Consider the following 27280-nt stretch of genomic DNA (forward strand, 5'->3'; position numbering starts at 1 on the left):
CTTTGGTTAATGATTTGTGGATCGTTACAGAATGACTTTTTATGGTTTAACGACGGATAACATCGCTGGAGTTGCCGCAGAGGTGTGGGACAGCACCCTCTGAGCTCTGTGGGAGGAGAGGCCCCTCACCCACCACCGAGGGACGCTGAGGTTTCCTGACCAGCCCCAAAGTCCCATCTTTTGGTTAAAAAAAAAAAAAAAAAAAAAGGCAATTTTTTTTATTTCGTGCTCGTACGAAGGCGTTTGGAGGACCACTCGTGAGCTCAGGGCCCGAAGCGGCCACCGCCCCACGCGCCGTGAGGGGCACAACCGCCCACCGCCCCTCAGCGCCCGCCCCGCCCCGCCTCAGCGCTCGGCTCTCTCCGGCCGCACTCGGGCGGCTCCGCCGGCTGAGGCGCTTCCGTTTGGCTGACGAGAGGGCTTTCCCAGCTGTTTTCCGTCAGCGCTCGGCTCTTTCCGCCCGGCGCTTCGGGTGTTTCCGGCAGCGGGTTCGGCTATTTCCGCCGGCGGCTTCGGGCGGACTCGGCGCTTGGCCCACCTCGTTCCTTCCCTCCCCGCCGCCTGCCCCGGTAACGGTCGCTGCGAGTTTAAATGAGCAGGGGCCGGGCCGCGCCGCGCCGCCGCCGGGACACGCACTGAGGCGGGGCCGGGGCCGCCCCGCTCCGGGCTCGGCGAGGAGGAGGAGCAGGAGGCGGAGGAGGCCGAGGGGAGCAGGATGACGGTGCTGCAGGAACCCGTCCAGGTACCGACCCCCGGGCGGACGGGCTCGGGCTGCCGCCGCGCTCAGGCCCCGAGGCCCGGGCCCGGCCTAGCTCGGAGCGGCGCCGCCCGCTTCGTAGAGCCCTATCTGGAGGCTGAGGGAGGGCCCTCTCCGCTCGGGCCGCTCCCGGGGGCAGCTCTCGGTGTCCCTTCCTCGGTAGCGGGGCCCTGTGGCAGCTCTCCGGGCCCTCCCGGGGGTCCTCGGCCGCCTCCTGCGCCTCACGGACCGCCCCCTCCGCCCCTCTGGGCTCCCCCGGGCCGGGGCGGGCGGCCTCCCCGCCGCTCTGCAGGCGGCACAGGGCCGCTCCGTTCCCCCGCAGCTCCCCGGGGAGACCTGTTGAACCCTCTCGCTCACCTCTTCGCTGCTGTCTCATTTCGAAACCTGCTCGGCTCCCTACGTGTTGTGCCAGCAACCAAGGACGTGCCTTGTTCCCCAGGAGTTGATGTGGAGGTGTCTTGCTGCCCTAGAGTTTATATCTTTGCAATGGGAGGATACCTGGGAGAGAAAATAACATAATTGTGTTTTTCTACCATATTTCAAGTCCTACCTTGATGGATTTCCTGCTCTTGTTCTCAGTCATCCCATTGCAAAGGCATGATTTACAGAATAAGAGTTGGCTGTTTCTTCCTACCTTTTCCCTTATGTGCATTACTCTAATTGTGTAATTTTCTGCTAACAATATCATAACCCCATTCATGTTCTCTTTTTATTTTTAGCTTCTTAATGCATTTATTTTTCTCATTATGTTTGGAACTGTAGGCATCTTGGTAGTACAGAAATTATTTTCTGTAACAAGCATAGTGAAGAGTCTGGCTTTGGTTCTCCCTTCAAGGAAAAGAGGATGAGAGGAAGGAAGGACTTCTGTGGAAGACCACCACCCTGCTGGCCTGACCTTGCCTGTGTGAGATGGTGGCAGTGATGGTACCCTCATAGAGCAGGGCCTTGTGTTTGTGATGCTGCTGTTCTGTTGCTCTGCTCAGAGAGTGAGGGACAACGTATTGGTAGGAGTGACTTTGGCTGTTGGGCACCTCTTCTTCAGTGGTCTTACCCATGTGCTGCTTCAACCATTGGGTTCATGCTGCTGCTTTTTTAGCAGCTGGGTCTTCTAGGAAAACATGGGGTTATTATGTTAGAAAAGGAAACAAGAATGCCTTTCAGAGGGAATGACAGGGAACAGTACTTAGCGTTTCCACTACTGTGCTAATTAAACTAAGTAAGAGGAAAGTGTTAGCTGTTCTGAGAGTTCCCTGGTAGATATGCACGGTTAAGACCTGTCTAATGCTGCTCTCAAGCTTTTATCTGCTTGAAAGTTTTGGTAGGGCTTTGCTATATTGAATGTACCTATTTAGATTCTTCACATGCTGAATAACTTTTCAGTCAGTAATTCTGCTGCTCTTCCCTGCTTACAGCAATGCTGATAAGTTTAGGATTTGTTACTTGTTGTGGCCTTGGTTGTACTGTTGGTTTTTAAGGTAGAAAAGTTGCCAGTGTGACTGTCCAGAGCAAGGTTGGCATTTGGATCTGCTGTTGCAGGCCACAGCTCTCTGTGCCACAGCTGTGAGCACTGTGTTGCAGAAGCTTTCTGTACCAGCCCACACTTCTTTTTGCACTGATATTGTGTGTCCAATAATCAGACTCCATTTTGCAGTACACAGCTTGAATGAGGTTAAACTGTGCTTTTGAGTTCCCATTTTAGCTGGAGTCCGTGCATTTATCTGATTTTTCTATTTATTTGTACTTGTTTTTATAGTATGCTTGAAAAAGTAGGCGCTACTTCTCATTTTTGTAACTGCAGAGATGTTCTCTGTTTGTCATTTCACTCTCAGCTCTTCAGATGTCTACAAGGCTGATATTCCTGGGCAAACTCATCTTTGTAGTCAAGATACACCAAGTCTGACAGATAAATACTGGAAATCTCTTTCTATGTTGCCTTAAAAGGATAGCATTTCAATTATATAAAACTAATGTCCTAGAAGACATCAAAATGACTGGTTAGATTTCTGTTGGCTTATTAAATCTCTCAACTTCTGGTTCTTTTACTCATTTTATGTAGACAGCAGATCACTGTTGTACTTCTTGATGTGGTCAGCTTAAAACTCTTCAGCTCAGATGTAAGGCCTTGTATCTCGTGTGTTTTTGGATGCCTTCCAAATAGTTCTGAAAAACATCATGGAAACAAAACGAAGGCTTTCCTTGGAATTCAGCTTTTCAAGATGATGACCCACATGAATGATGCTTGAACTCCAAGACTGCTGCCATGGCTGGAAGCATGCAATACCAATGAGTATCTGATTACTTAACAGAGTCTCTGTAGCTAGCAAATATAGCAAATTCTGTCACTGGAAACCCTCTCTTCTCCTCACCTTGAACAAATGTTAAAATGTGGTAGAAAATGATAGCTTAGCATGTCAATAGATTGTGAAGCTTGGAAAATAATTCCCAAGGCTGTGTAACTGTCAGAAGTGTGGGCTTATCCTTTAAGAGGTTTGGGGGTTAGATGTAGAGTGATGCTTAGATGGTGCACGGGATCTCCTGGGTTGAAGGTGGACATGTGTGAATTGGCTTTGATTTTCTTCTTTCTGACTCTGAGGATGCTTTGCCATAGAGCATGGTATGGTAGTTTTGGTATTCCCTGTTTGCTCTGCATTTACAAATTGATGTGTATATTCAGGAGGCTGGCTGACTAGAGCCTGGAGACTTACCTCTTGGGGAAGCATGGTAAAACTCTGAAGCAGTTGAAGCTTCCCTCCTGTCTGTGTTTGTTTGCAGCTCAGAGAACAGACATGACAGCCACAGTGCCTCAGCTGCTTTTCACACCCCCAAGGAGATGGCTTCTTTGGGTCCTGGTGGGTGCAGTCCGTGTAGAATGTAATCACTACTGCAGAGAAGAAAGTAAGACTGGGTTGTCCTGCCCCAAAGCATTGCAGGGTTAAGTAGTTTTTATTGGATAAATGCCCCCAAAATGTTTTTTCTTCAAACCACTCTTCTGGTATGACTTCAGCAATTGTCATGTGCCACTGTGGTGTGGATGCAAGGATCCTCTGCTAGAAAGAAACTAAAGCACTGCTCTATAAAGACAGTGATGCTCCAGTCCCAAGCTTGCTTCCTAAAGGGTGTGGCAGCAATACTCTTTTTTGGTAGTTTGTATAAGCTAGAGCTTTATCTTGTGCTATTCCTGTAGAAAATCAGTCCTGCACTGGTGTGGTCAATCCCTGCCACCTTCCTCCCTCCTCCCCACCCCTGTAGGCAGCACAGGTGAGGATCCAGCCATCAGAATTAGCCCATTGAAGGCACAACTCCAACTTGCACCTTTTTAGTTGCAAAATGACTGTTATTACATAAGAGGGATTCTGCCAGCTGGCTTTTTGCTGTCAGTGGGACTCTGCTCAGCAAGGCTTGCTCTCTGAGCCAGTGTGTAGCATACCTTGTATAACATGGCTGTGATTTAGCCAAGAATGACTTGGGTTCCCCTCTCAGCCTTTGGCAAGAGCCTCTGGCAACTTGCTCTTGTTTGAGAAGGCAGATTACATTAATTTTTATTTTTATTTTTGCCACCACCACCCCCATACCTTTGTTTTGTATGTCTGCTGAGACAGTGCTTTTAACTCCAGGACAGTTCTGCTTGGATAGATTTGTCTGAGTGCCACTTGCGGCTTGGTGAAGGAAGAGCTGCTTTGGAGAGCAGGAGGGAAAAAGGGGACCTTGAGCTGCCCTAACCTGGGTTTAGTCTGAACGATTTTAACACCCTCCTTCTATTCAGTACTTCTCGTACCACACTGCCTGGGAGGCACAGCAATGCACAGCCTTGGAGCTTTTCAAGGTAAAAACAGTAATCGCTCATGCAGACGCTGTGGCTGAAGTTATCTGAAGTGTGGAGTACAGCTGGAGAGAAATAACATCTTTGCATTATCATTTGCAGAGAATTAATTATTTTTACGTGGGTTTAAAGTACCTGTTGATTTTAAGTGTACAGCTGGGGCCTACTGACCAAAGAGAAAATACCTCTGCAGAGGTGATGTATAAAATATCTATGTAGTGATTGGGAACTCTGGTGTGTACTGTTCATAAAGACTGTGTAGGCTTCCCTGAAGGAGAACTCACACATTTTTTTCACACCCTGAGTTTGTCAAGTTTGTGTTGGAAGAAGTAGCATATGGTCTGTGTAACCGTTTGTGATGTTTGGGGGGAAAGATGTGAAGTTGGCACTTGTTTCCTACCGGAGACAGCATTCATTACTTCTTTCTCTCTGGGAGTTTAATCTTGGTTTTGGATATCTGTGGTGTTGGGATCTAGGTTCTGTTCGTGTTTGCAGTTGCATATAAATATAGAAGTATTGGGCCACAGAGCCTTGAGTCTGTAAGTTTAGCTCTTGTTTGGATCAGTAATAACAAAACTGCTGCAAAATGGCAGTTTGGCCTGTGGGAAGCTGCTTTGGAACTGGAGCTGCAGTCCTGGTACCAGCCTGTCTTACCTCTGAGCACAAACCCTGATAAGCACACATGCCACATGTGGTGATGATGGGGAGAAGGACAAAGCAGGTGTTATGAGGGATTCTTTTTTCCTCCCCACCCCTTTCCTGAAGACATTTTCATCTGATCTGAGGAAAATCATCCTGGTTGCTTATAGCTTGGCTGATAGCAATGCAGTGCAAGTAATTATGGCAGTTATTCCAGAGGTGCACAGAGTTTGTGCACCTGTATCTGTATTTGATTTGCATTTCATTGGAGTAATGTCGTCCTTAGAGGTTGAATGCTATCAGCCCCACACTCCAAACTTTGGTGTTTGTGAGAAAGGAGTATTAGTAGCCTCAAGCAGATACCTGTGTTTGATCAAGCCTATGTACACAAGCAAAATGCAGAAGTTACATAGCCTTCATGTGTCTGTGTGGATCTGTTTGTGCAGCTCACTGCATTGCACACATTCCTGTGTGATACCTCAGACCTCATCAGTGGCAGTAAAGCGATGGCTGGTGAGCAAGGACCCAAACCAAATGGCAACAAAAAGCAGTGGGTTGCTCTAGCCAACATCTCATCAAGGAGAACACTGAATACTTCATATGCTTACCCAGCAGCAGGCTTGTATTGACAGCCTCACAGCCTGACAGTTCCTAGTCCTGCTGGTTTTCGGTTTGTCATGCCTCAAGGTGAGATGGTTTAAATGGGTTTATGCATGATGCATTAAAATGGGCTGGGCTCCCTTGATTTTTTTTCTTCCTTTCCTCTTACTTACGCCAAGAGTAGAATGGTGCTGTGCTAGAAAGTTGGGAGCTGGCTTTGTTCTCTCTGGTTGTATTATTTGGTGGTCTGCAGTAATCCATGCTCCCTTAGGCACGAGGCTAAAACTGTTATGGGGGGAGATGCAATCTGGTTGAGACTTACAGATGGTTGTGTATGGTAACTAGTGAGAAACAGTTGTATTGTTAGGTTGGGTTGTGCTATCAGTGCTGAGATGGTTGTCTCATTTTTAATCTCCTTGCCACTAATAGTTGGAGTAACTAAAGGCTGCATATTTTTCCCTGAACTTTCTTATGACTCCAATAAAACAAAGCTGAGCTGTACCTTCTGACAGTAATGAGTTCTGCATTCTTAAATTTCTCTCTAAATATAGACTCTTTGTTTTCTTGTCTTGTAGGCTGCTATATGGCAAGCACTTAACCACTATGCTTACCGCGATGCAGTGTTCCTCGCAGAAAGGTTGTATGCAGAAGGTATGTACTGATGTGCTTTGCAAATATGAACATGATGTTTCTTCAGTGTTGATATAAGATTTTTGAGCCTCTGTTCCTGTTCTGTCCTACTCCAGTTGTTATAATAAAGCTTAACTTTCTGCTCGGGAAAAGCTGAAGAATGCTGCTCAGTTCAGTTGGGAAAGCATAGAATCACAGAGTGGCTCGGGTTGGAAGGGACCTCAAAGATAGCTGATCCCAACTCCCTGCCATTGGCAGGATTGCCAATGAAATCATGTAACAGCAGTGTTTTCTATTTTTGTTTGTTGTTTTTTTGTAAAACTCCCTTAAAAGTTAAATTCAGAGTTGGCTGTTCTGTGTGTAGTGTTTCCATCGGTGCTACATGGTCTCCAATGGGAGAGATTTTCAGTCTCTTGGAAGACTTACAGTTCTTAAAGTTGTCTTGGAGAGATGCAGTATGCATTCCACAGGTTATCCTAATGCTAATAATCCCATTCAGATGCATTGATTGTTGTCTTAGCTGAAAGAATTTTGTGGGCATGAGAGAAGAGCATAGAGGAGAACAGAGACAGTGAGCATCAGAACATGAAATAAGCATCTCCTGTGGAATTCCTAGGAGTAGTGCTGTCAGTTCTAGGAGGCCTTGTGCACTGGGCAGGCAGCAGAAACACAAATCCATGCTTCTCCTTGGTCCTTCAAAGACCAACTTCCTTCTTTTATTGTAGCCTGTTTTCTTCCTTATCTTTTACTCTGTGACCTCAGATAAGCGTTTTGTTCTCTGCTGCTGGTTCTTTGATACTGGTATTCAGTTTTCTCTGGTTTGGAAGTTATTGTCCCTTAATTGCTAACACAAAAAAGGAAACAGGGAAAAATACACCGGCATTAAGGTTAAAAATCAATAACAAACACACACTTTTTTTTTCAGGCTAAGCAAAACTTGAGCATGCATTGTAACCAAATTGTATAACCTGTTCCATGCTCTGTATTCATCTCCCCGAACAAAGCATGTTCTGGGATGCAGGAAGGTGCTGGATGGAAAGTAATTGCCAAGCACATAGAAATGAGGAGAGTCCACTTTGTATCAGTACACTGTCATATATTTTCTTCTTAGCTGCTGCAAAAATCTTTGCAGGATAGTACTCTTGTAGAGATCTTCAGACAGATTTTTTTTTTCAATGACTAACGGTGCTGATATTGAGCAGCTTGCTGTCCCTCGATTCAAGCAATTAACTGCTAATAAAACACCTTGCTTCTGGTTACAGTAAGTAATTATGCTGCAGAGTAGAAGCTGCTGAGCTCAAATACACTGATTCCATAACGACAGTAGGGTTTTTAACCCTCAGAAGAGGTTTAAGTTCTGCTGCACTTACTGTGTTTGTGGGGACATCTGTGGCTTGGGACTTGCTCAGGACACTTAAATGTGTTAAGTTAGTGGATAAAATAATCGATTTAACTTTAATTATCAAAGAGTTTTTAACATAAGATTAAAGAAATGTTGTTCTCCCTTTGGGCCTTCAGTTTCTCTTGTTACTGTCCAGGTGATGACATGCCCTTAAAATAGGGTTCAGTGGAGCAAAGGATTTGAGTAAGTTTCCCCAGGAGGTTTCCGTAGGATGCTCCTACTGATTTTTTGTAAAGGATTCCAAAGAATGAAAAGAAACTTCATAATTGTCTTTATTTCAGTGCTGAATTCCATCTGCTTGTTAACATGTTCTGAGAAGTGTAAAGTAATATCAATTTTTTAATTAATTGGACATTTGAGAGAGTTGCCTTCATAGATGGCCTTTCTTTGACATGAAATGCTTTGTGGCTTAGTGAACAAAGAACAGGGCTTAAGGCCCTTAAAAACTGGAAGAGGGAATGAAGAGTGAGGATACACAGATACTTCACACAGCCATAGCTTAGTGCTCAAGTTAACATCACAGCATGGCAGTGCTCACTGCCTCCTCTCAAATGTGTGTTCTCTGGTGTTTTATGTTTCAGCTGACAATTATACAGTAAGGTTTCAAAGTTACTCGAGGGATTAGCTGCTCTGTCCTTTATACTGCAAGTGCAAGTACAATCAGCAAGTCTGACCTCAGCCTTTTAAACCTGGATGCCAGCTCCAGCTCTTTGAATAGAGCATTCTCAGGGCAGTACGTAATACAGCTCTGCAGTGGAAGAAGTGTGGAAGCAGACATGATTCATCCTAAACAATTCTAGTTTCTCTAATAGAAAATGTTATTGTGTCTTGATCACTCTAGGTTTCTGCTCTGATAGAGATTATTTTGTCCTGAAGCTTGACTAGCTCTTGTGGAATTTAGAAACCTGTAATAACTCAGCTTTAGGAAGAAGATTTAGAGGAGGGTTTGTCCCTACCATGAGGCAAATAAAATGACTTACGAGTTACCATTCAGACATGATTAAATAATTATAGGCAGTGAAAATGACAAGATTTAATTTTGGAGAACAGACGACTGGTAAGTGACCTATTTTAATGGTCATAAAAATCTGTTTGTCTAAGTCATGTCAAAAGACAGAGTCAAATGTTTTAGGAAAGCTGCAGAAGTAACACTGCAAATAGAGAAAGTTCAAACCCGTAATTAGGATTAGAACCATTAGTCAGGCTGCTTAAGCTAAACTTGGTTTTTCTTAGGGGAAGCTCTTCTGTCTTCCATCCGACAGCTGTGGTTGTGCCAGTTTTCACGTGCAGCTCAACCCTTTGCCAGGTGTTACTGGTGGGTGTTTGCTGGTAACACTCAGAGCCCAAACTTGGTGTGGCTAACAGGTTAAAGCACTTCTGCTCTACTAGAAGTAACAGCTCTGCTTGGCTTGCTGTTATTTCAACAGCAGCTGGCAAATGCTTGTTTAAATTGGGTAGCCAGAAGGATCAGAGTTCTCTTACAACAATGGATGCTGAGTTGGTATGACTGCAAGAAAGCAACACGTGGAAGCTGGTTCTATGCTGACAAATAAATACACTTCAGAGGGTAATGAATTTTTCTAATCTTAGTACTTCCTTTCTTGTATCTGGTTCCTGGCTGTGTTCTGCTCCCACCAGTTCCCTGTATGAAAGTGGTAAATGACCAACTGATGGTTTTCATTTTATTTCTCTTAGTACATTCAGAAGAAGCACTGTTTTTGCTGGCAACGTGTTACTACCGCTCAGGAAAGGCATATAAAGCATACAGGCTCCTAAAGGGACACAGCTGTACTACTCCACAGTGTAAATACCTGCTTGCTAAATGTTGTGTTGACCTCAGCAAGTAAGTGAACCCTCTGTTCTGTTCCAGGGTTACAAATGCATTTTTTTCACTTTAATTTTTCCTTCATAGCTGTCAGAGTGTGGGAACTAGTGATTCATTGGCCCTTCAACTCTAAAGATAATTTTAAGTTCATTTCATTTTGCTTCTGGATATGGACCTAATGAGCAATACCCCACATTGCAGAAACCTCCAGAAGGTCTTGAATAACTTGCAAAGGAGTTTTCAAGGGGAGGGGAGAGATGATTGGTTGCTGAGATGGTTCAAGCAGACCAGTCTGGGAAGTGTTTGTTTTGCTTTTGTGTTTCTCTGATGCTCTGGCTTATTTCATTAAGTGTTTCCTGTATGGATTTAATGGGCAGGCCACTTCCCTCGTACAGTAAGCTTGCTCCTGTTACCCAGTTAATGCTGGGGGTGGATGGGGGGGGAGAGGATGGCAGGCAAAAATAATTTCTTCTGAAAATAAGCCAGCAAAACGGCTGGATTCTATTCCAAAGAGCGCTGGATTTGCCCACCTCCCTCCCCCAATAAAAGAATTAACGTTAATGAGGTGTAAGCAGGGAGATACTTTGCTACTTCTTGCTGGAGTCTTAACAGCAAGAGCCTATAAGTGAAATAGCTCAAGCTACAGCACCTAATGCCCGGAGAGTTTGTTACTGAGGGTATTTTGCCTCTTTGTAGACCTTCAGGGCTATTGCAGCTCCAACGTGGGAAACAGCATCTGTCTGAGGTGCAGAATGGCACCAAAGGAGGGAGAAACCTTTGTTCAAGGACCTTTTAATACTGCTGGGTTCTTTGCAAAAGATGAAGCTCTTTTTTTACATGACAGCTTGTTTGTATTCCAGGGTTTGGGGTGTGAGTTTTCTCCCATTTTGAAAGGCCCTCTTTCGGTTACCCAAAAGAAAAAGGTTCATTTCTCCAGTGGGTGGTGAAATGTGTAGTTTGATGTAGTGTGATGTGATTATTTTGGTGGTAGTCATGATCCTATCTGCAATGTGTAACCAATACACAGGTCTCTTGGAGAAGCTCTTTCTTCTTTGATGCTTTCTTTAGCAGGCAAATCTTCTGATTTCGTAAGAGTAGCAGAGAAGTCTTGGTTCATTGTGTTTCTTTTGACACTGTTTTAGCACTTCTGAAGCTACTAGGATACAGGTTTCTTTGCATCTCCTATTGAAAGGGAAATCACATGAATGCTCTACTTGGGAAGGTCCCCATAGAATAAATCTGAAGCTGATTGTTCTCCCTTGCTTTTACAAAGTCTGGATGTGTATAACACCACTTTCTGAGCTGATTTCAGTTAGGTTGGTGGGATCTCTTGAAGATTCTTCAGAAGATGTTAAACTAAACTGGAACTTATATTTATAGAAATGTGCCTTACTTTCTTGGGGGAGTGGTCTGTGCTGATGAGAGCATCTACAAACAAATGTGATTTCATGTGAAGGCAAGAGGAGATTGTGAAAGAAACAAAGGCATTCAGATGCCAAGCATGCCATATCCCAGTATTGGATCTTATGAACTGAGAGCCTAGAGCCTTAAAGCTTGCTTTTCACAGCTGGGAAACAAAGCCAAGCTGAGTGGTGTTTTAAGTAAAACACCATCAAAGATGGAGCTCCTGGAATCATAGAATCATAAAATGGCCTGGGTTGGAAAGGACCACAGTGCTCATCCAGTTCCAACCCCCTGCTATGTGCAGGGTCGCCAACCAGCAGACCAGCCTGGCCTTGAATGCCTGCAGGGATGGGGCATCCACAGCCTCCTTGGGCAACCTGTTCAGTGCATCACCACCCTCTGGGTGAAAAACTTCTTCCTCATATCCAACCTAAACCTCCCCAGTCTCAGTTCAGAACCATTCCCCTTTGTCCTGGCACTATTCACCCTCGTAAACAGCCGTTCCCCCTCCTGTTTATACACTCCCTTCAAGTACTGGAAGGCCACAATGAGGTCTCCCTGGAGCCTTCTCTTCTCCAAGCTAAATAAGCCTGGTTCCCTCGACCTTTCTTCATAGGAGAGGTTCTCCAGCCCTTTGATCATCTTAGTGAAAGACTGTTTCTCCCTTACTATACTGCCTAAAACTGGGCTCTTTTTGGGAAGTCATGCTTAATTATGCATTGGTAGTTTTGGAGTGGTATAGGATTTTTCTTCTTTTCTTCTTTTCCACAGTGGAAATGTGCTCCCAAGTACTGTGTACTCCACATTGCAAGAGGAATCAATTATTTAATGTTGATTTGCAGGAACTATTTTGTACATTGTTTGAAACTTGTGACCACTGACAGTGGATTTCTGTTTTTGTTTGCAGCAGGGTGAAAACACTGGACTGCCAGTGCTGTGAGCCTTGTAACCCCTTTAAACCTCTTGTTTTTTAAAAAGGCTTGCAGAAGGAGAGCAGATCTTATCTGGTGGAGTGTTGAATAAACAGAAAAGCCATGATGACATTGTCACGGAGTTCGGTGACTCTGCGTGCTTTACACTCTCCTTACTGGGACATGTCTACTGGTAATGCTGCTTTGTTCATTTTGCCTTTTAAAGCTCAGGGTTTAGTGGTGGGATTTTGTTTTTGATCAAATCAGACATTAGCCAAAGTAAGTAAAAACTCAGCCAACACAGGGTATAGCAGTGTTAGTTCTGGGGCCAGGCATGAAGGAATGATAGATGCAGACAGATAGTTATGGAAACCATCTAGCTTAGGAATGCAGGCATGGTTTGTCTTCTACCCAGAGCATCTGAGTGCCTGGAAACAGACTTCTCTCTTGCATGTTCAACACGTATTTAAGTGTCATGTTCTTACAACTTAAGTTTTGGTCTGTAATATTCCTGAAGAGAAGCTCTCAAAATGTTTCTCAGTGTTACCACTCTGATTTTTCTGAACTGTGAAGGAATCAAAACTTTGTTTTGAATAAGATTTTTTTAACTGTTAACAAGAACAGCACCTTTCTAAAAATGAAAACTTTCAAACCATATCAGTGCTTACCTAATTATTCTATGGACCATGTTAAGCTTTCACCTGTGCATAACTATGCCAAATAACTCAATATTGCTCTGTTTCTGTGGTTTGAAAAAATGAGGAATGTTGCTGTGACTCTTCAATGTGTTTTTGTTTTTCAATTCTTCTCCTGGAGAGCTATCTCAAACAGAAGTTCTGTTCTTAAGTTTCCTTATAAACTGTTACATTCTTTTTGCAGCAAGACAGACCGGCTTGCCAAAGGATCAGAATGTTACCAAAAGAGCCTTAGTTTAAATCCTTTCCTCTGGTCCCCTTTTGAATCGCTGTGTGAAATAGGTAGGTCTGCAGAGCTGTCTTCCTAATGAAGATGTTTTCTACACTTCTGGTTAAGTCACATTTTCCAATTTGCCATCACTGTGCAACAACATGCATTTTTTACTCCCCATTCAAAACTACTAAGGAAAATGCCAGCAGAATTCTTCAGGAGTGATTTTGTGAGTAATAATGGATTTAAAATGCTTTACCCATGTTCAGAGCTTCTGTCTCTCTTGATTTTTTTCATAACTTTTACATTTTGGATTTAACAACACCACTTGTGTTGGTACCTGCAGCTAGGATACCCTGAGGAAACCATGCTTCTGAGAATAACTTCAGTTGAATAAAATGATAAAACTGTCCAGAGTTTTGCAGTAGAATTGCACTTCTGATTTTTGTGTAAGGGCTTTTAAAATAACGAAGTAAGAATGCACTGTTCCTGAAGTATGCTGTCCCCCCCACACTCCTTGATTCATCTTGAGTCTTCAGCATGTAAACTGAGGAAGAGCTCTATTCAAATCTCCTTCCAATCTTACAGGTGAAAAACCAGACCCCGACCAAACGTTTAAATTAACATCTTTACAGAACTTCAGCAGCTGTCTGCCTAACACTTGCACAACGTTGGTGTCTAATCACAACATATCCCACAGACAGCCTGAGACTGTCCTGATGGAAACGCCGCAAGACACAATTGTGAGTTTTACTGTGATCATTGTAGACAAGCAGTCCTTCCAGCTTGATTTTAGGGTGCTAACTAAAGCTACAATGCATGGGTAACTAAAAGCTGCCTTCCTTTTTAGGAGTTGAACAGGATCAACCTAGAATCCTCCAATGCAAAATACTCCTCCTTGAACACAGATTCCTCTATGTCTTACATCGACTCGGCTGTAATTTCACCAGATGCTGTCCCTCTTGGGTCAGGGACTGCTATCTTGTCGAAACAGGCTCAAAATAAACCAAAAACTGGGCGAAGTTTACTGGGAGGACCTGCTGCTTTGAGCCCCCTAACTCCAAGGTGAGTCTTTCAGATGGTTTGTTTCTACAGTTAGCTGCTTCTGCTGGGTTTGGTTTGTGTTGTGCAGCACAAGGCTTGCTGATAGTGCGTTATTAACAGTGCTACAGAAGCGAAAGCAAAACAACTTCAATGACTGCTCTTGGCCCTAGCGTTCATCTCTTCTGTTCTTTAAACAAGCAGCTGGTATTTTATGATTAGAACGGGGAAGAGCTCTTGATTCACTGTTTCTTATTGCTGCATTCACACTGGAAAAGTCTTTACTCTAGAGCAGATGTGTTCTTTAAAGCTACTACGAAAAGCTGCTCTTAGAGCTTTCCCTGAAAAGTGTCCCTCTTCTAAACAACATGTAAATGTAGGAATCTTTGTATATGCTGTTTTAGTTACAGAAACAACTGTTAATACTTGGATTATCTGTATTTATTACTTGTTTTTGCAGGGAGGCAAAGTTCTGTGTTCTTATTCCTGAAATTTAAGAACACAGATGAGAAATAGATTGTAAGATGTTAGGGGGTAAACCTAAATCAATGAAGTGTTTCTGAAGTGAAGCTGATAATCTGGGTATGTGCTTTGGCCACAGAGTTGGTCTGATTCTTATGGCCTAATATTTGGACTTGAACATTTGCTTTTCATTTTGTTCTCAGCTTTGGAATTTTGCCACTAGAAACCCCAAGCCCTGGAGATGGATCCTATTTGCAGAACTACACAAACTCTACTTCTGTAATTGATGTGCCATCCACTGGAGCTCCTTCAAAGAAGGTACTTTGTGTTCCAGATGCAATTACTGTTCTTTATGTGTACTTGAAAAGAAGAATCCATTATGTAGATTTAAAAAAAAAAAGCCAAACACTGTAAATGAGTTCCTCAATTGGACTGCAGTTGGTCAGTTATCTCCCTGGCAGAACTTTTTAGACTCTTAAGAAGCATCAGTTGAAATGGAATCTGCTGTAAAATAGTCTGTGTTGAAGTAGTGACAGTTTCACAGTTCCTGAAGTCTCAACAAAAAGTTTATTATTTTGAAAACCTTTCTCTTCAGCTGAGCAAATAATGCAGCAAGGAAGAAAATGCCATATTTTGAATAGTGTTTGTGTTGTAAATGCTTTCAACTCATCCTGTCACTTCCTTTGGATAGCAAAACCAGATTGTTTTCATTTTCCCAAAGTTTTGTAAAGACAGGCAAGAGTCCTTTCTTCCTAGTAAAAGCAAGCCCTCCCTCCTGCCTGTAAACACTCATCTTCAGGCTGCCTTGTTGGTATTGCTTGGCAGGCCTGAGGGGCAACCTGGGGCAGATGCCATCACTTCTGTCCTCCTACAGCCCAGCAGGAATGTACAAACAGTAACAGCTAAACTGTGAAGGATTTGAAACTCATGTGCAAGCTGGAGTCTGAAAGCAGTCAGAACTTGAAGTTTTCACTTGAATTCCTTTCTCTAATGTAGGTTTCTGCAGGGATAACTTGAAATAATACTAGAAGCTTCAAGTCAGCTGCAAACAGTTCCTGAATTCTAGCTTACAATGGGTCTAAACAAAATACTACTGGTGGTCCACGGAGACAGAGTGCTGTTTCATTTGGCTAAATCTTGTCTAGAAGAAACTACAAAATATCTTTTTTTATTCAGTAAGAAATTGTCATAGTTGCCATAGTGACAAATGAGAGGTGGAATGTTGATGGCAGTTGAGGAACCATTTGTTCCTTTCTAAAAACAAAACCTGAGGATACTTCCATGTATTCTTATTAAATTCAGAAGTTGCATGTGCCTTGTTGCTGTTGTACTCCCCTGCCTTTAATCTCAAATGTGCTGTATGATAGATGCAGGGCTTCAGGGGATCAAGTCCTTCTTGCTCCTTTGTGACTTTGCTAGGTGTGGCAGAAGAGCCCCCTGGTGTGAATTTCACTAGTCTCTGCAAATGCTTTCTGCCCAGGTGGATCTCTGCTAGTCCCTAAATACAGACACCTAATGAATTTTAATAAATAGCTTAGAACTCTGATGCATGCTTTGTCCAATGTAATTACTTGGCCACTTTCACTTCAAATTGCCAAGTTTGCAAACACTCTAGTGTAGCTGTGGCTAGGATGTGCATGACTTAATAGAGGCAGTTTCCTAGGAAACACCTACGTAAATGAATGAAACATTAGGATTGATCCGAAGACTTCCTATCTGAGTGGGCAAGCTTGTGTGCTGGCTGCCTCAGCTGTCCTGTGATAAAGCATTGAGGAGAAAGGGAAGGACAGAACCTTTACAAGTCAGATAATCCATCAGCTGTTGCTGCTTGTGCTGCTGTTGGTCCTACTTGATGGTGCCTTAAAAAGCATCTCTTCAACTCTGGTGGTCACGTAGGCTGTTGTTGTCCCTGGAGGGGGCAGGAAGATGGAACTTGGGTTTCTGTAAAAAGGGAATCTGTACATCAGACAACTAATTTCTTTGGACCTGTTCCCGAGGACTCAGATTCAGGAACATTACAGTAGCTCTGAGTCCCCAAGTAATGGCTGTGCCAGGGCAGGCATCAGAGCACGCCTCTTTGCTTGCGGAAGATGTCAGAAAATATAGTGTAGTGTTTTGGTGTTAAGGCACATTCTGTGCTCATTACTGTGGTGAATTAAAGGTGAGAAAGAAGTGCATGTGGACACTAAGCACTGCTTAGCTGACGTGCAGTACCTTGCTGTTCTGCATCCACTTCAGTGTAGGTCTCTTTTCTATCCTGCATTATGCAGATGCCTTCTTGAACAAAACCACTTTTTGTATCTGGCCTGAAAACTCATGCAGTAATAGTTGGAGATACTGATTTATGCTGTGAACTGGTATGCTAAACTGGTACTGGAAACTATTCCAAAGTCTTCATGGGAATAGCAGGCTTAGATGTTCTGTGAGAGCCACCATGAGGTGTTAATGGTGGGTGGCTTCTGGATGTGAGTGGAATTCATTCTGTTACTGCTTGTTTTTTTGACTTCCTTCCTGTGGATAAGGAACTTAAAATGTGATGCTTTTTAATTCCCTTTTATTCTTGCACAAACCCTTAATGCAGTTTCTTGCCACTAGATGGAGATTGCACATCTTTAAATAATGTGCATGGAGTTCTGGGAAGTTGGGTTACGGGCAAGTTTTTCAGGCAGAGAATGAGGAATACTTTGGGTTCTCCTTACAAATGGGGGGGGAACCTTTGTGGAAATGATATTTCTCCTTTGGGCACTGTTCAGTAGGCAGAAGGGATTTGCTTTGATTGAACAGGGAATTGAGACTTCTCAGTGGCATAATAACAAACCTGTAGAAACTCCGTGTTATGCAGGCGGTCACCAGGATCAGCCAGGCTGGAACAAAATCAGTCTTCTCCCAGAGTGGAAATAGCCGGGAGGTCACTCCAATCCTCGTTGCACAAACACAGAGCTCTGGTCCACAGACAAGGTAGGGAGAAAACATCACTCAGTTTGCTGTCACGTTTTACATCTTCTTTCTGGAGCACTTGGGGATTATTTTCTTTTTTTTCCATCCTTTATGGACAGTCCTGCAGAATTCTGGTTTGGATGAGGAATTCTTTTGTTGGGGGGAATGACTTCAGTGGGTAGAAAGCTCATGTGTGATGGGTGGTGTTTGTTTAAATCTGTTTGGCAGTTAGAAAATGCCATCAATGGACAATAAGGTAGACAAGAAGTTATGCTCATGTTCTTAACACACAGCAGGCAGGTGTGCTTTTTCCATCCCTTTCCAGTAGGAGCACTTCAGCACTTGAGCATTTTTCTTTAAAACAACAAAAAAGATATTTTTTTTCTTGCTTCAAAAGAATGAAACCAAAGCTTTTAGCTATAATGTGCTGTTTGTTTTCAGTACAACACCTCAGGTATTGAGCCCAACAATTGCTGCTCCACCAAACTCACTGCCTCGAAGAAGCTCTCGCCTTTTTACTAGTGATAGCTCCACAACAAAGGTAACAGAATCCATGCTTTTTCTCCTAAGCTTGAGGGGCTTTCCTTACCCATGCCTCTGCACTGCCTAATAGTTTGCCCATCTGCACATCAATCATAACAGTTTGTTCTAAACTCTATGATGAGCAGAACTTCTGAAATATCAGGCTGTATGAAACATGTCTTGATGCCATATGTTCCTTTTCATTCTCAAGAGTGCTCCACTAGGAGTGGGAAGAAGGGCATCATGAGCAAAAACAAAGATGTGTACTGGGATGACAAGTGCAGTGGTGCTGCTGGCTGCCAACCCATTTGACAAGAGGCTATGTTGTGTGCATATATTTATTTAAAAATTGTCTTAGTTGGATGCTTTGCTTCTCTAAAAGCAAGCTGTACTTTTTTCTTATCAGTCTTCTGCTCTTTAATCGATGGAGCAGGACTTCAGAGCACAAATGCTTGTGGACTGTGTTTAATATATATGAATGTTTGCTGTTAAAACAAAGCATTCAATGGAGTTAGGAAGTGTCTGTGTGACTAAGTTCAAAAGTAAAACAGCTGGGCACTGTTGTGAAAGCTGTGAAGAGGCATAAATACGTTCTTAGTAAACTTGCAAGTTAATTATGTAAGTTGAATTAATTTCTTTTATATATGAAACTTTTGTTCTTTTTGCTTGCAGGAAAATAGCAAAAAATTAAAAATGAAGTTTCCACCTAAGATTGCAAACAGGAAAACAAAAAGCAAAACAAATAAGGGGGGGATAACTCAGCCAAACATAAACGATAGCTTGGAAATTACCAAACTGGACTCTTCCATCATTTCAGAAGGGAAAATATCTACTGTTGCACCGCAGATCCAGGCTTTTACGCTACAGAAGGCAGCAGCAGGTCTGTTTGAACATTATCAGACTTCAGTACGGTCAGACTTTGTAGATCTGTTTTTAATCGTAGGATCATAGTATGGTTGTGTAGAAAAGGACCTCAAAGCCCACCCAGTTGCAACCCTCTGCCATGGGCTGGCTGCCCCCCAGCAGCACAGGCAGCCCAGGCCCTGTCCATGGCATTAGACACCTCCAGGGATGGGCACCCACAGCTCTGGGCAGCAGTGTCAGGGCATCACCACCCTGGTAAAGAATTTCCTCCTCACGTCTGGCCTAAATCTCCCCTCTTAGTTTAAAGCCTTTGTTCTAGCACTGTCTGCTGTGTGAAAAGCCATTTTCCCTCCTGCTTATAAGCTCCTAGTTTAGTGGGAGGGAAAATTGCTTTAGTTATATTTATTGTTTCAGTCAACCTGCAGCTATCACCTTTCTGTAATTATCAAGATAGCTGGAGTACACTGAACTCAATCTAACTTACAGAGAGCAGGTGAAATAATAGGATGGAAAAAAGTGACAGTGAGCAAATCTATCTGACTGGTTCTTATGAGTGTTTAAGATGTTTTCAGACAGGAACCCTGGAAACTGATTCAGAGGAGTTATGAGTAATTCAACTATCTTCCCTCAAAACTGGGTTTGTGTTATCTATTCTCCCTTATTTCCCATTTGTTTAAGCACAAGTCTTTGTCCAGTTTGACAGAAAATTGTAGGCAAACTGTTGAATTCTTCTCTTTTGGCTCCATAAAGTTTCCAGGCAGCAAGCAGATGTGTACATGAATACCAGACTTGTGGAAACGGAGACCTAAAAAAATAAGTTTGAGTTGTTGGTGTAAGTGCAGAAATCCACTTTTCCTGAACTTCACCATTTCTCTGTTCCTGAGTGTTCTATTGCTGGCCTAAGAAGTTGTCGATACCTGACTTCCATTGCTGTTTAGAATGTTGTGTTCTGAGTTAAGAGTGGATAAGCCTGCTTAAGGACTCTTGGAAGATATTGATATGCAAAACTGGGAGCAGTGCCACAGTGAAAAGCTTCTGGGGATTAGCTGTTTCAAGTAAATTTCAGCAATCTCTTTTCCATTTTTACTTATTGTATTTTTCTCCTAGAAGGTTTGATGAGCCTTCTTCGTGACATGGGAAAAGGTTATTTAGCCTTGTGCTCATACAACTGCAAAGAAGCGATAAATATTCTAAGCCATTTGCCATCTCACCACTACAACACTGGCTGGGTGCTGTGCCAAATTGGGAGAGCTTACTTTGAACTCGCAGAATACATGCAGGTAGGAAGTGTGTGTGGTTGGTTTTGAATCTCTGTCAGCAGTCATTCTTTCCTGAAGTTGAGTTATGCTTCAGACTTCTTTTAAGGCTGAAGTTATTTCCTCTTCATCCAGCCCTGGGGGTTTTCCCTCTGCCTCTCCCCATCTTCACCCTCAGTTGTGCTGATGCAGCTGTTTGTACTGCAGTGCTGTAAATGATATCACTGAAACAGTTTAGGTTCCAAAATCAGGTGTTCTTCCCCCCCCCCCCCCCCCCCCCCCATTTAGTTCATGCAGATCCTGTCAATGACCTGGTTCCCTTTGCAGCATGCAGAATGACTGCATTTGTACAGCTGAGGTGATATCAGACTGCTTCAGAACAGAAGCAAGCAGCTAAGATGAATCCAGCCGTTCAACTCTCCTCTCTGTTGTCCTGATAGTTGGTGTGCTTGTTTCCTGCAGGAGTCACAAGCAGGGAGGGCAGCTGGAGTTCTGCTTTGCCTAACTGTATTGGAGTGTAGTCATTTCTTTTGTTTGGAGGGGAAGATAAAAATACAACAGGACTTGTAGCTCTGCATCATATGCTTGCATAGCAAAGAATTCTCAGTCTGGACATATGAGGCTTCTAACTTTGATCTGTGTGCTCTGCTTGGGTGGGTGGAATTGCTCTAAGTTTGATTTCTCATTTCCTTTCTTAGGCTGAAAGGATATTTTCAGAAGTGAGGAGGATTGAAAACTACAGAGTAGAAGGCATGGAGATCTATTCAACTACGCTGTGGCATCTGCAGAAAGACGTTGCTCTTTCAGTTCTTTCAAAGGATTTAACAGACATGGATAAAAACTCACCAGAGGTACAAAATGCTGTGGTGCTCAGTGAGATGAGTAACTGCATGTGGCACAATCAGTGACGGGGAACAGAATTTAGACTGGAGCTGGATTAGGATTTCATTCTCACTTGAGAACTATGTGGTGAAACTGGAGAGGGAGGTGGCAGGGTTGCCTGTTGAACTGATGATGCCTGAAATGGCTGCTTGGCATTAGAATATCAGCTTATATGGGGCAGGTTGAAACCTTTAATCTATCAATGGTTATTTAAATTTGTACTGGTGTTGTTAATCCAGAAAGATCATGGGTTGATCAATCATTCCTATTGATGCCAATATGTGAAGATAAGGGATGTTTTTTCTTATACCCCCTTGTAAGTGCTGTAACTCACTGGCACTTATGTTTTCTGTATAACTTGTGCAACATTCCATTTGAAAATATTTTTATGCTGAAGTCCATTGAACTGCAGAGTGTGAGGTAGTATAGCATACACATGACATGCAAACAGGCTGGCATCTTTTAATGTGTGCCCCAGTACAAGTAATAAGTGTGTGTGTGTGTGGAGGGCTTATAAATCTGCTCTTGACAGAGTTGAGAAAGCTGTGGAGTCTGAGATTTTCTGCTGGAGTGAAACCTGTTCAGGTCATTCTCCTGTCTTGTACTGGGGGAAGGAAAACTTAGTGAAGCAGCTGGTCAGTATTGTTAAAACTGTTGTGCTATATATTACTTCCTACTGGATTATAAATAAGTGCATAAGTCAGTGACAGAAGATCTGTTTAGCTCAAACTTGGTCATTCTGCAGGTTGTAAAATGAAACTGTCTGCTAACTTTGGAATGCTGTTTTTGCTAGGCATGGTGTGCTGCAGGGAACTGCTTCAGCTTGCAACGAGAGCACGACATTGCAATCAAGTTCTTCCAGAGAGCCATTCAAGTTGATCCAAACTATGCTTACGCCTACACCCTTTTGGGGCATGAATTTGTGTTAACAGAAGAGCTAGACAAAGCACTAGCTTGTTTTAGGAATGCAATCAGAGTCAACCCTAGACACTATAATGCATGGTAAGTCTTGCTTCGTCCCCCTTCTGTATGTGATATGGAGCACCTTTGGGGGAAATAAGCTGTAAATGCTGCCATGAGTTTTGTGAAAACTTCCTGTCATTCAGAGTCATTTCTTACCCTTGATGAAATAGCAGGTGTGTGTGTCACTTCTACCAGTTCATGTTTACTGATGAAAGTTTTGCTTAAGATGCACTCTTATTAATGGAATTGTTTTTCCTTTTTGCAGGTATGGATTGGGAATGATTTATTACAAACAGGAAAAATTCAGTTTAGCAGAAATGCATTTCCAGAAAGCACTTGATATCAATCCTCAGAGCTCAGTCTTACTGTGTCACATTGGAGTAGTAAGTAGATTGCACTCAGCTCTTTCCTTGTTATGTTCTGATCTGCCTCTGTACTTCACCTGCAGTCTTCCTGAACTTGGAAGTGCAAAAACAAACAAAACAAAGTTCAGAGGACCTATTAGAGGATCTTATCGCATGAATGAATAACCATGGATTGTGTCAGAAAATAAATCTTCTCTCAACCCCCCTCAACGCCCCCCCAGTTGCTTTTAGCCAGTGTTGAAATGACTTGCCAATTCAACCTGATAGCATAAGCTTGCCTGTGGGAAAGCTTGGTTTCTTTAAGACTTGGTAGTAATAGGTTGTAAGTAAATGTAGCAGCACATCTACCAGTCAGATTTATTTTATTCTTTTTCCCCTTTGAAGATTTTATTCCTGTTCTGTTACAGGTCCAACACGCACTGAAAAAATCTGAAAAGGCTTTGGATACTCTAAACAAAGCTATTAACATTGACCCCAAGAACCCACTATGCAAATTCCATAGAGCTTCTGTATTGTTTGCAAATGAGAAATACAAGGTAAGATTTGATGCGTGTAGACAACCTTTAATTATCTTTCAGTTGCTACAGCAGTGAATGGGGATACAGTGGTAGTATCAAGGCGTGCAGCATGAGCAGGAAGAGCCTGAGGCAGAGCAGCTAACAAAGCATTTGTTTCAATAAGTGCCACCTTCACTGAGAGGGAGATCGATTTAAGGTTCTTGATCATCATAAAATCTGAAGACAACAGATGTGGTGTTTTTTAAGGGTCAGATTATAGCAGTAAGAACCTGCTACTTTAAAGGCTGTATCATCAATTAAAAAATGGGGGCCATACGGTTTTGTTCTGATCCCTCTGCTGACTCATACTCTGTTGATGATTGGACTTGATCTTCCCACAGTCTGTCTTTCCAGGGACTCTTGTCCTCTGGCCTGTACTCTGTGGCCAACAGAAACAAGTCTGCTAGTCTGGCTTCTGAAACCTTGCTTCAGGAGTGTGTGTACACATGCAAAGGAGAAGCTTCTTCAAAACATATTCTAGCCAATTCATAACTTAAGTAAAGAAGGATTAGTGTTAAGGAGTAAGCAAAGTGCCCACTTGTAGGTTGTTTTTAGAAGTTAAAAGCAGAAAATACATGCGAGCAGGAGGAAGAAAAATTAGATGCTATTGTAGGAGACCAAAGCCCAGCATATTTGCTCTGTGCCTATACTCAATGGGCTATAACATTCTATAACCTTTAAATGAAAAACTAATGTAAAAGAAACTTGAGATACTTTTGAATGAGGCCATACTGTTGTTTGTGGTGGAGTGTGCTGTATGTAAATTTCAGGGTTCACATCAGCACTGAATGGCAGTTCAGTGATGCAATAACTGGTGGCTCATTGCCAGCTTGTGCTTAATTTTTTTCTTCCTTTTCAGTCTGCTTTACAAGAACTTGAAGAACTGAAACAGATTGTTCCCAAAGAGTCTCTTGTTTACTTCTTAATAGGAAAGGTAGGTGAAATTTCACTGTGTTTTGTAAGTACTTTGTTTTCCTTCATTGCAGAAATGTCTGCTTAATGAGAAGATTTGATGCCCATTGCCAAGCTGTTTACATGTGGGGCAGTATTCTAAAAATTCACAAAGCCTTCAATAAAACTTGCTGCATGTAATTTCACAGCTCTCTCACATATTTGCTTTCAGCCTCAAAAGACTGGAGCAGCCTCAAAGCATTTTTATAACCACCCAAGAAAAGATAACCCAAGCTCCTGTTGTCTTTTTTTTTTTACATCTGTCAACTTGAAATAATTCATTTTAGAAAGCAAGAAATAGATCTTTATCAAGATCTTTAACTGAAAAGAGGTTCAACTTTCAGGACTTGTCAGTCCATCAGTCAGTTGTGTTGGTTATTTGGGCTTAGAGATATTAAAATGTTGAACCACACTCAAATTTATTAATGTTTCATCAGAAATGCTGAATAAGTATCTGTGGAGTGCTTTTACTCCTCCACCAATAGCCTCAATGTCTGCTTCAGCTGATGGCCTTCCCAAGAGAGTTACAGAAGGCGATATCCTTCTATAACAGTTTGGGAAGTGGGAAATCTTAATGAGGCTGTAGGAGTTCCAAAGCTTAAATTACATCTGAAGAGCCACTTCCTTATGTTCTTGAATCTGTCAGCTGCTAATTTCATGGGATCACTTCATTTAAATTTGGGCACTTATGTAGAAACACTTGTGCACTTTTTCTACACACTTTTGCTGTTTCCCTTTGGACTTGTATTATAAATGTTTGAATCTACTCTACTGTTTCTCATAAGTGTTAGTTAACTGTGACTTACTACATTTGTTGTCCAGCCTTTTAAGCAGCAACTTGTAAATGTAGCATTTCATGCTTTTATTTTAGGTTTATAAAAAGCTGGGACAAACTCATTTGGCCCTAATGAATTTCTCATGGGCGATGGACTTAGATCCCAAAGGAGCCAACAACCAAATTAAAGAGGCTATCGACAAACGTTACCTTCCAGATGATGAGGAACCAATAACTCAAGAAGAGCAAATCAGTGAATGTTATCCCTACGAATCAGGTTTGTATTTTGCAACCCTTTGTTATTCAGTGAGGTATTTCCCCTGAGGTGTCACCTCATGTCTGTGAGTAGGAAGAATTCCAGGCTTAACGAGCAGAGCTCACTGCTCAGCAAGAGCTCCAGAGGTCCTTCATTCTTGATGTAACTGAAAGATCCATGGAGGCTTTGGGAGAGGTTGGATGAACTGGATGTTAGTTAAAAAAAGCTTTGACCATGTGGTAGACATCAAAGGTAAAGTAATGGATGAGTTTTGTTTGAATTGAGAGTGAATCACGTGCTCCCAAATACACCACTGTGGGAACAGCCTGCAGAAAGGGATGGCTCAGGGTTCTCCCTTCTCTCTAACCTGTTATTATGAGCTTCAATTGCAGTGAAGCATAGATGCACTGTGAAATGGTCAGCCATAAATATTGACCTCTGTACAATAAAATAGAGAATAAAGCTAGTAAGCAATGTGATTATTTCCCTCCAAAGGAGAAAATAAAGGAACTCTGAACAATTTCGTAATGAACATACGCGTGTTCTACATCCCTAAATATTCACCTGAAAAAGTTGTTAGGGTGTACATGATGATTCTTAGTGATTCTGCTTCAGTGTGCTTTGAATACTGGAGCTTTTCCCCTTGCTGTTGTGCTTGGATTACTGTAGTGCACTTGGTGGGCTGAGCATTTCTCACCAGAAGATGGAGACAGAGTACTGGAACTTCTCAGTGACAGTCAAGTCACAGAGCAGGGGGGTGGGGGGGGAAGGCCCACAACTTAGTCTGTCCTATAAACATAACTGAAATAAAAGGTAGATGCTGGGACACTGTTTTAGGTAAAATATGTTTTGATCACAGTGCACTGAAGTGAGCATCCATTACATTAAGGAGACTGCAAGTTTTTGTATCTCATGATCCTAATTCCTTTCGAAATGCATTTATTTCAACTGTATTGAGCTAGCAGGGTCAGTTTATTACAAGGAATAGGCTGGATGGCTCTGAAGCGTTTTGAGGGAGGGGGATGAAGGCAGGAACTGAGTTTCACATTGCTGATGAGGTACCGACGCGTTGCTGCTGTGCTCCAATGTGCTGCAGTTGGCTGTGGAAGAACTGTGGTGAAGTTTTGACCACTTTTGTGTTCTGTTTCTTTCTTTCCAAAGTTGGCACAGACGAATCCCAAGAGAGCAGCATGACGGATGCAGATGACACACAGCTCCATGCAGTTGAAAGTGATGAATTTTAACCTCCAAAAGCCAATACGTGGGCTTGAGTGTGTGACTGGTACTGTTGTGTTCTCCCCTTCCTTCGCGTCCTGGGTCTTCACATCACTGAGCCAGCATTGTCATGATTCTCCACTGACACCATGAGTACCACTCAGACTGTGCACAGAATTAATGGCAGTGCAGTATTTGGCTGCTGCTGAGTCTGACTAGTTGGCTCTTACACATTTATGAGAGTGACTGAGGAGGAAATGCTATTTTTGGACTCCCCTTTGCTGGAAAAATATCATGGAAGAGAGACTTGTGGTTTGCTGTAACAAAGCCAGTAGATGTGGGGACAGTACTAATGAAGCAGTGTCTTGTTCTTTTCCCAGAAATGTGTCTTAGTTTGGTTCTTTCTTGGTAAGCAGAGTGCTGAACTTCATTTCCGAGTTCTTCGAGGACAGTGTTGACAAATGCTGTTAAAGACTTTTGCATATTGTAGTGTAACTTAAATGCCAGGGAATGTAAATGACCTTAAAGCTGCAGCATCTCCAGTGAACAAACAGAGCACACGTGTGCTCAGGACCGGGACTGTCAGACCACGTAAGACATCCCGTGTCCCTCTTAGAGTGCAAACCTGCAGGAGTGGGAACGTAGCAAGAGAATCACAGTGCAGAATCACAGCTTTCACAGAACGCTTTCATGTTCTAACCAAGAATTAATTTATTCACCTAGTTTCTAAAATGTGTTTACTTTGTACGTTAAAGGAACAAGTCAGCAATGCATTGCTTCATTTTCTTTTCCATATACCCCTTGATTTGTTCTTCCCGGTGTGAGAATAAACGTTAATAAAGGGCAAAACCAAGAGAGAAATGGAGGTATGAGTTAATGTGGAACCATCCAGCCCTTTCCCTGCAGTGACTGCGTGCTGCTGAACAAATCCATGGGGAAGACCGCGGAAGCCTTAATGCAATCAGAACCTTACAGTCAAATGCATCAGATAATTGCCTCAGATCGTATCCTTTTTAAAACTGTTTTGTAACGTGTGGTCCAAACAGAGTGCAGAAATGTGCAATTCTCTCTTTGTTGTTTTTTTTTTAAGCTGTTCTTTAAGGCCGTTGGAGTACTTTCTCACTATAGGAATATAGACCCCTTCCCTCCTCCCAGAGGCTGTTTCTGTGAGAAGAAAGCTGTGCCACACTGAGTCCAAAATGATCTTTCTCTGTAGTGTTTTGCAGCAACAATTGGTGCCCTTTATGCAGTGATGATAAAGAAAGTGTATGATAAAAGCAGTTTTAAAGAGCAATTTATGCATAATAAATTGGGAATGATATAAATTTCATAGCAACATA

At 42.7% G+C, this 27280-nt stretch overlaps 1 protein-coding gene across 6 annotated transcripts; it reads left to right on the plus strand.

Annotated features, from left to right (window-relative positions):
- The first annotated feature begins 502 nt into the window (after positions 1-502).
- Positions 503-27280, plus strand: CDC27 (cell division cycle 27). Of its 6 annotated transcripts, none has more exons than XM_015299326.4 (19): positions 503-742; positions 6392-6467; positions 9544-9691; positions 12056-12181; positions 12868-12965; positions 13483-13637; positions 13745-13959; positions 14601-14715; positions 17222-17355; positions 17776-17875; positions 18529-18736; positions 19828-20000; positions 20675-20827; positions 21652-21860; positions 22087-22204; positions 22594-22722; positions 23603-23677; positions 24566-24746; positions 25887-27280. In XM_015299326.4, exons 1-19 carry the CDS (start codon positions 716-718, stop codon positions 25967-25969), a joined length of 2523 nt encoding a protein of 840 aa, XP_015154812.1. In that variant the 5' UTR covers positions 503-715; the 3' UTR covers positions 25970-27280.

This window comes from Gallus gallus, chromosome 27 (genome assembly GCF_016699485.2).
Source record: "Gallus gallus isolate bGalGal1 chromosome 27, bGalGal1.mat.broiler.GRCg7b, whole genome shotgun sequence".
In the NCBI taxonomy this organism is placed as follows: Eukaryota; Metazoa; Chordata; class Aves; order Galliformes; family Phasianidae; genus Gallus; species Gallus gallus.

What these genes read in the sequence shown, in the direction of transcription:
- CDC27 (XM_015299326.4), top strand. Translation starts at nt 716, where the DNA reads ATGACGGTGCTGCAGGAACCCGTCCAG. An exon ending in CCTAGACACTATAATGCATG is followed by an intron (nt 21,861 to 22,086) that starts GTAAGTCTTGCT and finishes TCCTTTTTGCAG; the next exon opens with GTATGGATTGGGAATGATTT. An exon ending in TACTGTGTCACATTGGAGTA is followed by an intron (nt 22,205 to 22,593) that starts GTAAGTAGATTG and finishes GTTCTGTTACAG; the next exon opens with GTCCAACACGCACTGAAAAA.